The sequence below is a fragment of the Gavialis gangeticus genome, unplaced genomic scaffold (assembly GCF_001723915.1).
Source record: "Gavialis gangeticus isolate Ggan-Ray unplaced genomic scaffold, GavGan_comp1, whole genome shotgun sequence".
Classification (NCBI taxonomy): Eukaryota; Metazoa; Chordata; order Crocodylia; family Gavialidae; genus Gavialis; species Gavialis gangeticus.
This window is the reverse complement of record NW_017729034.1, coordinates 39,553,285-39,566,408: the sequence shown is the minus strand read 5'-3', so window position 1 is coordinate 39,566,408 and position 13,124 is coordinate 39,553,285. Positions and strand designations below refer to the sequence as shown.

General features: G+C 44.3%; 1 protein-coding gene across 1 annotated transcript in view; it reads right to left on the bottom strand.

The window, feature by feature from the left end:
• Positions 1 to 13,124, bottom strand: part of LOC109304232 (kinesin-like protein KIF28P) — a 33,062-nt gene that overhangs the window by 5,042 nt on the left and 14,896 nt on the right. The window contains exons 8-12 of the mRNA XM_019526713.1: positions 12,085 to 12,192; positions 5,245 to 5,519; positions 4,433 to 4,567; positions 3,639 to 3,805; positions 472 to 578 (exon numbers count right to left, since the gene is read on the bottom strand). Of these exons, the coding sequence (XP_019382258.1) occupies positions 472 to 578; positions 3,639 to 3,805; positions 4,433 to 4,567; positions 5,245 to 5,519; positions 12,085 to 12,192 (792 nt within the window). The remainder of the gene's footprint in view (positions 1 to 471; positions 579 to 3,638; positions 3,806 to 4,432; positions 4,568 to 5,244; positions 5,520 to 12,084; positions 12,193 to 13,124) is intronic.

Here is a 13,124-nt window from a genome sequence, read left to right as displayed (position 1 = left end):
ACAATCACCTTGCTGGGGTCATTTGACCCCAGTACTCTTTCCTGCCATGGCAGGGGGTTGGACTTGATCTGCTCAGGTCCCTTCCGACCCTACTAACTATGAAACTATGGATAGTCTACAAGCAACAGCTGTTGCTTGTTTATTCCAAAAAGCTGTTTGGTGACAAGTTCTCCTTTGAAGTGGGGTGTTGTGTGTAGATCACTACCTCTGGACCATGCACATCTCAAAAACCATGTGGCCTGGTTCAAGATTTTGGTTTGTGGTTAACAGGGTTAAGAAATCTGCCCTCCCTCCACCCCTTGTGCTACGCTGGAGGTATAGCTCACTGCCACCCAGATGAAATACTGTACATACTGGGTTCCCTTTCTGCAACCTTTAACTGCTGACACGGTCCCATTAAAGTCAAGGGACTACTTTTGTGAACAACGTGATGTTATCAAAAAATGTAATCTGTAATTCAGGTGCACTTACCAGACTAATATCATATGCATTCAAATCTTTTGGGCTATCGACAATAATGGTGCCCTCACTTGTGACCCTGCAGCCTTGGAGGGAACAGTCTAGCTCTGTGCACCCCTCTGCATTGCAGGAAAGACATAACGTGGTTAAGACAATGCCGTCCTGTTCTCTTCACAATTGTGCTTTTATTGCATGTCAAGTGCAAGAAACAGAGGAAAATAAATGCAAATTCATTCTAAAATGATACCAAGTCTCTGTATTTATAATGATAATTCTCTTTTCCCCCAATTATTCTCTAATACATTTTTGTATAATTAAAAGTAAATACAAGTGGTAAGATGTTAAGTAGTTGTATCAGTTAATTGTAACCCCACATTTAACAAGGAGTTATGTTAGCAATACAGCTGAAGATCTTTACATGCATGCACTGTAAGCCTACAAGTTCTAAACAGATATCCTTGAAGAGGGAGATTTCTAGAATACTAAATTTATTCATATACCACATGCACCCTTTCTCCAAAAATCAGCCCTCCAAAACTGGGGTGCATAAGTGGGGAAGCTGATTTTCTTCACCAGAACAGAAGCCCGGAGGAGTAGAAGCATGGAGAGGCGGTGCTGTAAAGTGCCTTCTGCTTCTCTCAGTGAGCGCACAGGAGGGGTGGAGTCCAGTGTTAACCCTTTCACAGCTGATGACAAATCAGTAGCAGCTTTTGTTTGCAAAGTCAAACCCTCAAAGGGTTAACACTGGAGTCTGCCACTGCCGCCTGCTCACTGAGAGAAGCTACAGCCATTTTCAGCATGACCCCTCCATGAGAAAGCCAGCTCTAGGCCACAGCCCTGGAAAATAATCCTTTTTTCTACATTCTGTTAAAAAACAAGACACGCATCTTAGTTGGGGGCATGTGGTATGCAAAATAATACGGGTATTGATTAGCTTTGCTTTGGCTAATACAATTCCAGACTAGAACAGGAATGCTATTTTTATTCAGCACTTTTATTTTTACAGTGTTTGTATATTTAACTTTTCTTTCTATTTTTTATTGAAAACAGTAGCTCTCATTACCTATGAACATTTGCTAGTTCGTGCACGCATTCCAGACTCTGCCCCACCCCAGACTGAGTGGGTTCTTGTAAGTGTCTGAATAGGACATAGATGGAATTTAGGCATCTAAATTGTAAAGGGTGGTCCAGACATCAACCCTCGTCAGATACTGCAAAGCCATCTAGGTGCTTGCAGTCAATGCATGCCTCTACTTCACCTTGAAAGTTCCCAGGGTGTCTCAGTTTAGGCGTTTCCACATGCTAAAAGCCTGTTCCAATCTAGCCTCTACGTGCCTAAACACTAGCATGTGGGCACAGGTGGGTGGGCGCTCTCTGCCCCTCTTGCTGAAGTCCCACTGAAACCTGAGGCCAGAAGACGAATAAGCAAGAGGGTGCCTGCCTGACTGCAGGAGGATCCCTGGGTTTCAATTCCTGCTCCCAGCTCTATGTTTTACACCAGGCTGTCATTGGTTAATAAAGGGCATCAGGGACCTGAATTCAGAACTCATGCAGGCACTCTGGGTTGCCCTCTGAAGGCAGTGAATGATCGCCATTCATGGTAAAGGGATCCTAGATGCCTGGCCTTCTCTAGGTAGATCGCCCAGCTAACACTGCAGTGCCAAAATGGAGGCATCTATCAAGAAGAAACTTGCCAGAGAACTGGGAATAAATACCGTCTAAGCCACAGTCAGCAATGTTTTGGGGCAGAGTGCCAAAAACACCCCGACCTCGACTTGTTGGCATGCCAGGGGTGGATGGTGGGGGAGCCACCATGGGGGCTGATCCTGGTTGTAGCAGTGCAGTCCTGGCCCCTTCCCCTCCATCCGCCCTAAGGCACGCATGCACCCAGTGCCAGCAACGAGCTGGGCCAGGGCTCCAAAGATCTTGGTGCAGCTGCTTGCAGCCTCCCAGCCACCTGCCATGCCAGCCCAGGTTTTGGGCAGGCCCAAGCTGCTCACAGCCCACAGAGCCCAGGCTGCTCATTGCTGGTGGTGGGTGCATGCACACCTACAGGAGGACAGTGGGGAAGCTATAAGGGACCTGATCCTTATGGCCGCGTAGTCTCAGCCCCTTCCCTGCCTTCCACCCCAAGGCACGCATACCCCACGCTAGTACGCCTACTGGGGGTTGCCAAGCCCTGGTCTAATCTATTCTCGCCCACATATATTTTCAGGGGTGCCACGAGGTGCTACACAGTGGTAGCACTGTGAGGTGCGCAAACATGATTCACAGGATACAGCCAGAGATGTCAAACAGGAATCCGTAGAGTTCAATACATTCCGACCAGGTGTGGGATGAGTTCTTTGCAACAGAAAACCTGCTCTGTTATTTTTCTGTAGTCAAAATACAAATGAAAACCCAGAGCTGGCATTTTCCATGGGGTGCCTTGTGTCTAAGGGGTGGGGGGCATGAGTCTAAAAAGGTTGAGAATCACTGGGTCTAATCAATGACTTTAAAACTGGAATTTCTTACACTGAAGGGTCTGCAGCTGCAGCCATGCTGGCACAGTGATGTCAGCAGGGTCCCTGGTGGACATGATTCGTGTCACCAGGAATTTTTCACCACTCCCAAAAAGATAAAAATGAAGACGTTTTTCTTTTAGCTGCATCTACACTAGGCATATTAGGGACAGTGTGCAACTTACTTGGGCTTCTAGATGGCATAGGCATTCGGAGTGTAGACCAGATCTCAGCTTCCCTACCTCTTGCTACATACACACTTGCTCAGATGACTGAACGTCTCTGCTCTCTGCTTTTTTCCATCCATAGATCGAGAGTTATAAATGCTTCTCTCCCACTCAGAAGCACAGAGAGACATACTTTGTGTTAAGTTTACCAGTCATGCTGTAAAAACGTACTACCAGAGTATTAGAGGTGAGCTGTTTCACACAGCTTCATGATTTAAAAGATCATCTCTGAGCAGGTAAGGTTAACTTATACTAAAGTTACAGAGACAAACCTCAGTCAAGCTTTCAGAATTGACATATGGGACTTAAGGGCCGCAATACTGTGAGTTAGCAGGCCAGGCCTCGTCACTGGGAGCCTTTGCTTTTCTAAAATGCTGCTGCAGCATGATGTTTACAACCTGCAGCCACAGAAAACAACCACAAATAAAAAAAATACATTGCAAAGAAATACCTTGAAGGCCCCAGAGATCAACAATTAAAGCATTTTTCTGTAAATAATTCAAAAAATCATGGGATACAGTGAGGGCTGAGAAATGTGTTCTCTCTTCTATCTTTGGATTCACACTTTTCCAGACAGGCTTTGTGTACACAGATCGTGGAAGGTCATAAACTCTGTACCTAAGGGGATAAAACATTAACAACAGATATAATTAAAAACCCAGCTCAGTCCCTGAAAAGGTCAGCTCTGTGAGCAAAGAAAGAAAATCACAAATACATTTCAAGGTCAGCTGTTCCTCATATTGAACAAAATGCTTTGTGCAGGCTTAGACCGCCCACACTATGTGAGAATATTACTTCACTTGATTCATTTTTGGTGAGTTTTGTTGACAGTAGCAGTTTGTCACCAAGTCAAAAATGCATTTGCTCAAAAAGCTTTAATCATGCATGACTATTTTGTATTATGTAGCCTAAAGCGTCATCCGCCACCTCAATCCACAGGAACAATTTTCCCTCCCATTTACTGAGAAAATTTACCATTGTTTGAAATAAGAGCTCAGAAATATTCTTGCTAAGTACGCCTTTGCTCCTAGTATTAAAGTATCCTTTAAGAGAACGGCTGAGCACCTCCTGTAATGTCTCGGGTTCAGAAGCAAATTGATCTTGCAGCTTAAAGCTAAACATATAATAGTAGCTTAGGCACTTGGTAGTGGCTATTAGGATCACCATGAAACTCCCTTGGCTTTCACCAAAGAGTCAAGTTGAATGTGTTTGTGAAGAAAGCAAGAAACTGGTGCAGCACAGTACCCAATCTGAATCCCCCTGTCAGAGACGTCTCTCAGCCATCTGACTCCAAAACACTGCACAATGTGAATCTGGAAATCGATCTGCCTTCCCAGCAACTCCAAAGGGTCAATGACCACATCATCCTCTTCAAAGGCTCTACAAATATAGGCAGAATGACATAAGTGATTATATCTGGCGCTCTTCTTCCACCAAAAATAGAGACTGGTAACAGTGAATCAGGGAACCGGGAACAGAGGGAAGGGTAACTTTTTATGCAGATACATGAGCTGAAAAGTATTCTTCGTAACCCTCCAATCTATAGCACGTTCCAGTCATACAGACAGAGGAGCCATGGAAGCAGATACATGGCTGCTCACACATTTATGCACACGCATGCATGCACACACAGTTCTAAAGAAGACAAAAGTGCAAGAAGTTGAAAAAAGGACCTGTTGCTATTTTTAGTTTCCTGTTAAGGCACTTCTTCCTTGCAAGAACCCATCTCCATCTGGCAAGAAAGGATGGAAGCAACTCCTCTTGGAGTCTGGTAATGCTATGTTTTCACTCAGGCAGAGTGGGACCTTGGTAACAGTTCAGGGGACTTCAAGTTCCCAGGGACTGTTTCTTCACAGCATTGCAACCTCAGGGACATCATGACTAACCAGGACTTACATGGTTTTCCCTCCACCCAAATCCTGCTCTCATTCACACCCTTTGATTCCATCGTTTTCATATCTTGCTCAGTATTTTAACCCTCCGTTTCCAGCCAAACATATCAACACAGTTTCCTAAACTGGAATAGAAGAATAAAGAAGGAAAAGGGGAACTTGAACCTTCCATCACTGGAACACGGCACTACATTTATAAGTACAACAGCCTCCTCCTGTCCTTCGAAGTTCAGAAGCTCTGTTTGTTCTTCCAGCTTCATGCAGTAAGCGAGTGACTGAAGCCAAATGTGAGCAGATCCTAAATGAATAACCTCAACAGGATCCCAAAATGGATCATTGTCTTGCTCCACATGCATGTCCTCTCCATCTAGAAAGTGCTGATAAAGTTCCTCCATTAAGAATTTCCTGTTGATGAACTTGGCCTTTGACCACACCCATACCTACAGATGCACAGGAAAGGTGACTTAATGAACCACACAAGGCATAGAATCACTGAAGAGCATGTTTTCTACACCCCTTATTTTTGGTGCTCTTTCTTGCACTTTGCAGTTTGTCTGACCCCTATATCTTTCATAAAGTGTGGTATCTCAAACTAGACATGTTATTTCACCTAAAACTTCAATAGCACCAACTAGGAAAAAATGAATATTAGGGTCTTACATGCAATGTTCTCATTAAAACATGCCTCAGAATGAGATACGCCTTTTTTCAAAAGTGTCACATTGCTGATTTATATACAGTACCATTCAGACCCCCAGGTCTCTTTCTGCAGTTCTGCTGCTTCACTCATTATTCTCCATGCTGTATATGTGCATTTGATTTTGGTTTCCTAAGTGCTGTATTTTGTACTTGCTTGGATTTCATCTTGTTGATTTCACACTACAGACCCAGGGATTCTTATTTTGCCTCATTTAGACGTGCTAGGTATCTTCATTTAACTTGTGTTTTTTCAGCATTTTGTTTTACAAGCATTAAAATTTGGAGCTGTACTCATAACCTTATTTGTATCAAAAGCATGAATATAAGTAAGTGAAAGAAGATTGCCTGCTTTAATACACCAACCGTAGTCCTTCAGTGTCAGCACTGACATACACACAGTATACTTCCCTGGTGTTAGACTAGGGGCAATGTCCATAAAAGGGCAATGTCCTAGCAATGATCTGAATCATTTTTATTTCAAATGCAATTTATATTGATAGAGTAATATTTTAGCTTTTCAGGCAAAAAAATCCTATGAGACCACTTATCATAACCTTTGTTCATCTCTAAGAGTGCCTGCTGGTAACTGCCTTGGTTGCAAAAAAAAAATAGGGTATTTGTGATGATACATCAAGATTGTTTGTAAAAATGCTGATGGAGTGAGTGATCAAACGGCTGGTGCTTGCCAGAGTTTCTATCACAAAAGCTACTGTTGCAGATTCTGAAGCTTCATTTCTCACAAGAGCACTGCCTGTGGGCTCATGCCAGTTTGCACTCAATGGACAAGGTAAAGGCCATGTCTTTAGAATGACTGTTCTGATCATGGGTGCACCTGGAAGTTTGAAAAGCGGGGTGCAGATGATGAGGTGCATCATCACATATAAAACACCACATATTTTTCTCCAGTTAAAAAAGAAACTAGAAAAGCCTTACTAATATTCTAGGAGCCTAGGGCTATATTATTCTGTTTAAGATCCAAGCAAAAACAAATATAGCTTTATTGGAATGCACATTATTATTATTAAACAACCCACAACAAACCGCGCAAAAATAATAAAAGATATTGTTTCAGTAGTTTTGTAGCCATTAGAATTAAATTTATATCTTTTATTCAGATTCATAAAACAAAATCTATCTTTTGCGAGTGCATCCAACTTCACTCAGTTATTTTCATACCTGAGTTTATGTTCACCAGAGTTAATGTTTCCACACTTTAAATTAATGTTTTAGCTGTAGCTAAAAACAGTCTGCAGGGCCCTGAAATAGGAGAAGCTAACAGACAGGAACATTGCAGAGGAAAGGATCGCTTGATTAGTGAAACTTAAGACCATTAAAAAGGACAGAGGGTCATTAACACATGTGGAGTGAAGAGAGATTAGCAGGAATCAAGTAGATTATAACGAGCCATGAAATCAATCAACTCCTTCAGTGCTTCCTTTATAAAAATGCTATTGTCGCTGCTGTGCCAGTTGGTTTTAAATTTTGGGCAGAGTAGGAATCCAAGGGGGGGCAGGAGGATTGACTGCATTGCTGCACATATTTTAAGAAAAAACTTCCACCCGAGATAGCATTTTTCTATTGTTCAGTGCCTCAGTTGAATTTGGTTGCTGTACACCTGACTGACACAAGGGCCAGGACAGGTTAGAGTGAATGAAGACCAGAAACCCTGAGCATATCAGTGGCAAGAGTTTGACTTCTGTCTCCTGAATCTGGGGTAAGGAAATTACTGACTCAATGGACAAATCATTAGTTTTCTCCTTCCCAAGCTCTCTGCACCAGAAATCACCTGCTAGTAGGAAGTTAAGCTATCAACATCACTGCTTGGTTTTGGCACCAGATAGACCCTCAAGGGCAGGCAGATCCCACCTGACAGTGCTGATGAATCACTAACCCCCTTAACACTCTCATTTTCACTTTTCTATTTTTGCGTTTTTGTTTGATCAGCTAGAAGTGTCACATCTTTTTCCTTTTTAGGGTGCAAAATGTCTTATATTCAGGAGTGTATGAGCACAAAGATCCAGCTCTTTAAAGGGATTGACACCTGGTGGCACTTTGCATTGCCACACCCAACCTGTAGGAGGCCAGCTCAGGAGAGGGTCTCACAAACTTGTATTAGGCGCTAAAATTGCCTGTACAGGACATGGGGATGAAATTCAGAAGAGCCAACACACAGAGGAAAGGGACACCTTAACCAGCTGCAAGGAAATGCTGCAGGGAGACATGCATCTGAAATCCTGCCAAATTCATGGCCCAAAACTCTCCTCTCTACTTAAGCGTCTAAGGGTTTGCTTATACATAGCGACCTACTGAATTTGGGGTGGCTACCCCCTGATTTTGTGATCTGAGTGCAGTACTGAGTGCCACCTGTCAGCCTTGGAGTGGAGGACAGGGACTTCCAGGGCCCCTTGGCCAATCAGAGGCATGAGGGGGCCTGCTGCACTCTGTCAGGAAAATCTCCCCCCTTCCATCCCTCCCCCCATGCTTCAGGACAGCTTTCCACCCTGTTCTGTTTTTGCAGCTCTTCATATGCATACTGCAGCTCTCCAGTGCAGGAGGAGAGAGAACTAGTGAGGCAGGCGGATTCCGAGAAGGGCTCTGGCTTCTATCTTTCAGGTTCTGCTCCTCTCCTTGTCTATCCTCTTGTGCTTGGCTCTGATTATGGGCAGTAGGGACAAACATGCCTTTCAGCATATGCCAATTTCATAAGTGAAGCTGAAAAAGGAGGTGTTGGTTGTAGCCATGTTAGTCTAAAGACGTAGGCAGACAAGGTTCTTTACATAAATGTGATCTTTTTATCAGACCAACTAAATAGTTGGAAAATTGTTCTTTGCAAGGAGAACACAACACAACAGCACTCTACCTATGCCTGAAAATTTTCAAACAACAATTTTTCCAACTATTTAGTTGGTCTAATAAAAGATATCACATTTATCCAAAGAACCTTGGCTGAAAAAGGAAGCTCCAATTGCCCTCAATGCCACAATCCTGGGCATCAGGAGTTACATCTGCAAAGGGACTCAATTTTTAGGACCCCTGTTCCCTGGCAGAATCCACAACCCTGAGACAGGGCTCCAGGCTTTATCTCTGCAGGATGGGAAGAGGAAGGTGCCTAAGAGTGAAATCCATGGGAAAGTGTATTGTGTGGGGAGGCTAAGCCAGCAGTAAGTGGAAACAATTAAGGATGGAGTGAAGGGGCACAGGATTGAGAAATTTAGGGGAACATAACTAAAAGCACCTATCTCTTGCTGTGAGTACTTTGCTGCAGACAGGTTCTTAAGCTAGGCCATTAGACTCTTATCTGGGAGGTAGGAAACCTGTTTTCAAATCTCTTCTCTGCCTGATTTGAAGCAGGTATCTAAATGTATCTCACACATAATGAGAAAGTGTCCCAACTACTTGGCTTTGAGAGACTGTGGGATGAGTTTGTTCCTCCAGTCTCTCGTGTTTAAGATGTTCCATTTGGAGAGCTAATGAGTGACCCAATTAGATTGCTCGTGTGCATCAGATCTGGGCAGGCAGAAGAGCTGGGAAGCTTTAGGGAAAAAAAATCCTTACATGTTACAACTTGTACCCTTCACAGAGTGCAGATGTTCAGGTCAGGGAAGCTGCTCCAGATCCAGAAAATGATCAGAAATGTTACGAAGTGTTCTTGTAAGAAACAAGTCAGCTAATAAAATTAGGGACAAACCCAAACCAGAATCCCTAGATGCCTGATGTCTAAAATAATAAATATCCCCAGTGTACAAGGTAAAGTGATGACAAACAAGCAGCTGCAATGTGTTTGGTTAAAAGGGAAACTTAGTAAGTGGAACCTCTCCTTTATTATTTAAATGCTGAACTTTTGCCTCGTTAGTTGCTATGTAGTTGGTGATCAGTTACATCCAAGATAGTTCATCAAAGCAGGTCTTGACACAACAATGAAAGTCGTGCTTCCAGTTTAATATAGATTAGCCATCTCACCATTGTAGGTACTAATGATACTACAGTGCTGCTACCATGGGTGCAGAATTTTGAAATGGGGAGTGCAAATGGTGAGGTGCATCATCACATATAGCACAACACATTGTTCTCCAGTTAATAATAACCGCAAAGCTTTAGTAATAAGCTAGGGGCCTAGGGCTGTATCATTTAGTTTAAGATTGGAGCAAAAACAAATACAACTTTATTGGAATGAGTTAAAAAAACAAATCTGCAGTATGGTGAAATAGGAGCTTCATTACCAGGAGCAACTAACAGTAAAATTGCAAAAGAAAGAGTAGCTTGATTGGTGGAACGTCAAAACCATTAAAAAGAAGAGAGGGTCGTTAATACCCATGGAATGAAGAGTGTAGAAGGGATCAGTTAAATTAGAATGAGCCATGACATCAGCTGACTTCCTCAGCACTGCCTGACTTGAAATGCTTCTGCCACTGTCAGGCAGTTGGTTTTAAAGTCTGGATGGAGCAAGAATCAAAGGGGGGTGCAACCCCACCCCCAGATTCACCCTCGCTGCTACAGCAACAGTGAATGATCAAGAGCGAAAGCACAGCAAGACGTGCCCATGAGGTTCTTGCATCATATTTCTCTGCTTTTAAACCCTGGCTAAGGAGAGAGTTCAAGAACTCTTCTTAGCTCTCCACCAGCTTCTCTGTACCAGTTTGCTGAAACAGAGAATAGAGCAGAAGTCTCATTATATCTAATTGTGGGCTCAAATCAAAGGAAGGCTCAAAGTCTACTTGGTGAATATACAAAAGTGGTCTCTTAATAGAGGCACACTTGCTGGTAGTTGCAGGAGTTTGTAAAGGGGAAGAACAGATTCAGTGTGAACCGATCAGATATGGGAGTCTGTGTAGGTGGCAAATACATACAGCACTGCAGACCACACAGTGGCCAGATGTTCAGTTTCTAAAGGGAGAATGCCCATTCTCCTGATAGAAACTGCAAGTATACAAACATTCACACTTTCTCCTGGACCAAAAATGGCAGTTCTGGGACAAAGATAAACTGACGCCAACCAGGAAGAAGTTGGTTCCAGGGAGCAGGAGGAGTGAAGCTGGGGGAAAGGCTCTCATGACTGGGGTCACCCTGTTCTGGTAAAGAAGCAGGGTGGGGAGCTGCTCCTGCCCTTTCATGGACTGAGACAGGAGGAGAGAAGCAGCTGTCAGCTGCTCCCTACCAGCTCCTCACCCTCCAGGGACTCCAGTGTGAGAAGTGGGCCACTACTTTGTTGTGCTGCTCTATCCCACTCAGCTCCTGGGCACTTCTACAAGCAGTTCTGCAAGCCCTCTGCCTCCTTCGGAGGTCCTGGAGTGAGATGCAGGCTGGAGGCCTTGTTGGTCTGGGAGAGGAGGGAAGCAGCAGTCACCACTCTTTGCCTCCCAGTCTCAGGAAGAGGCAGAGGGCTTTGCAGAGATATAGTGCTGCGGGCTTCCCCTTGCTGCCTGTACTGCTCAGCTGGGTGGTGGAGGCAGTGATTTAAAAAGCTGTCAGGCCCAGAAAGTGGGCTCATGGAGAACACCCCTAAGCCTGGAGAACATCTCGGCCCTGTTGGCTTTTAAATGTGGCATGAGGGGCAAGGGGAAGCAGGCAGAGCCAGGGAGCCAAGTGGAGGGAGCAACAGCAATGCCACCCCATCTGAAACTGGAAGCAGAGTGGAGGAGAAGCAGATCCCTGCCTACTCCCTGGACTAGGGTCCTTGATGTAAGGAACAGGCAGGGGGCTTTACCTTGCTTCTCCCCTCCCAGACCAGTCTAGGAAGGAAAGGGAGGAGTAAGTAAAGCTTACAGCCCCTTCCCCAAACTGAGCACTGTCTGGCTTGAGGGTTTTGCCTCAGTGGTCCCTTTGCTCTGCTCCCAGAGAGCAGGAGTGGAGTGGAGGAGGCTGATTTCCACCCATTCCCTAGATCCCAATCTGTTGCTCCACTGCCCCGAAGGACTGGGAGGAGTGGAGCAGGCTCACATCTTCCCCAGATCAGGATCACCTCAGTCTGGGAAAGTTCGGAAGAGCAGGAGAGAGAGCGCAGCTGCAGGCTCGACATCTGTATTGCTTCCTCTCCTGGAAAGATTCTTAATGGTCAACACTTCCACCAATAGAAATGAACACCTGGTTTGTGGCCACAGCTTGATTGTAGAGACAGTAGAAAGTCACAGACACAGTACCTGCAGAGAGGTTTTTTAAGTGTACGAATAAGAAAGAAATCAGGAGGGGGCTCCTACTTTGTACACAGAGAACACGGCATGCAGTGGCTTACTTGACAATAATGTCATTTGTACTCTGCACCTTCCCCAGTGAACTCTCTTATTAGCACACAAAGCCCAGTCTCCTCACCTGCTTAGTAATTTTGTGCATCACCTTTACTATTATTTCCTTTTGCAGATCATAACCTCTGGAATCTGAAGATGCTAGATTTTTCACCTTCAATTCAAACTTGAGACCCTATTAAGGAATAATTGTTTGTTTAAGCACATAGATATCCAAGAGCTGTACTATCTGAACTTCATAAGAATAGCAAAGCCGCCATCTGAGGCAATGTAAAGAACTAATATTTTAAACTAGAGAGTTACAATGGGCAGCATTTGTCAAGTACATTTATATAAGACAGAAGTTGACAAAGTTCTAATAATGAGGGGATGTCTAGAAGTTCAGTACCTCTACCCAAAGGAACAGCTGAATTTCAAATGTTAAAAAATCAGTTCACACCATGGCCTACTTACCTGGGGTTACTGCTACTCTCTTGTGGGTTACAGGCAGCTGCTTTTTGACCTCCATTTATTATGTTACATACAAGAATGCCAGACTAAGATGATCACAGTGATTCCTTCTAGCTTTATTATCTATGAAAACAATCCCATTATACCCAGTAGAGGGAGATCTCATACTGCTTAACTAAAACAGTGCTATTTAGTCTGTGATTATTTTCCCCTCAGTGAATCAGCAAGCGAGTTTCATAGTTTCATAGTTTCTAGGGTCGGAAGGGACCTGAGTAGATCATCTAGTCCGACCCCCTGTCATGGCAGGAAAGAGTACTGGGGTCAAACGACCCCAGCAAAGTGTTCATCTAGCCTCCTCTTAAAGACCCCCAGCGTAGGAGCCAGCACCACTTCTCTTGGAAGTTGGTTCCAGATCCTAGCCGCCCTGACCGTGAAGTAGCACCTCCTGATGTCTAGCTTAAATCTACCCTCTGCCAGCTTGTGACCATTATTCCTGGTCACTCCTGGCAGTGCTCGGGGGAACAGGGACTGCCCCAATGCCTATTGATCCCCCCTGACTAGTTTATAACAGGCCACTAGATCCCCCCTCAGCCTTCTCTTGTGGAGGCTGAACAGGTTCAGGTCCTGTAGCCTCTCCTCATAGGGCCTGCCCTGCTG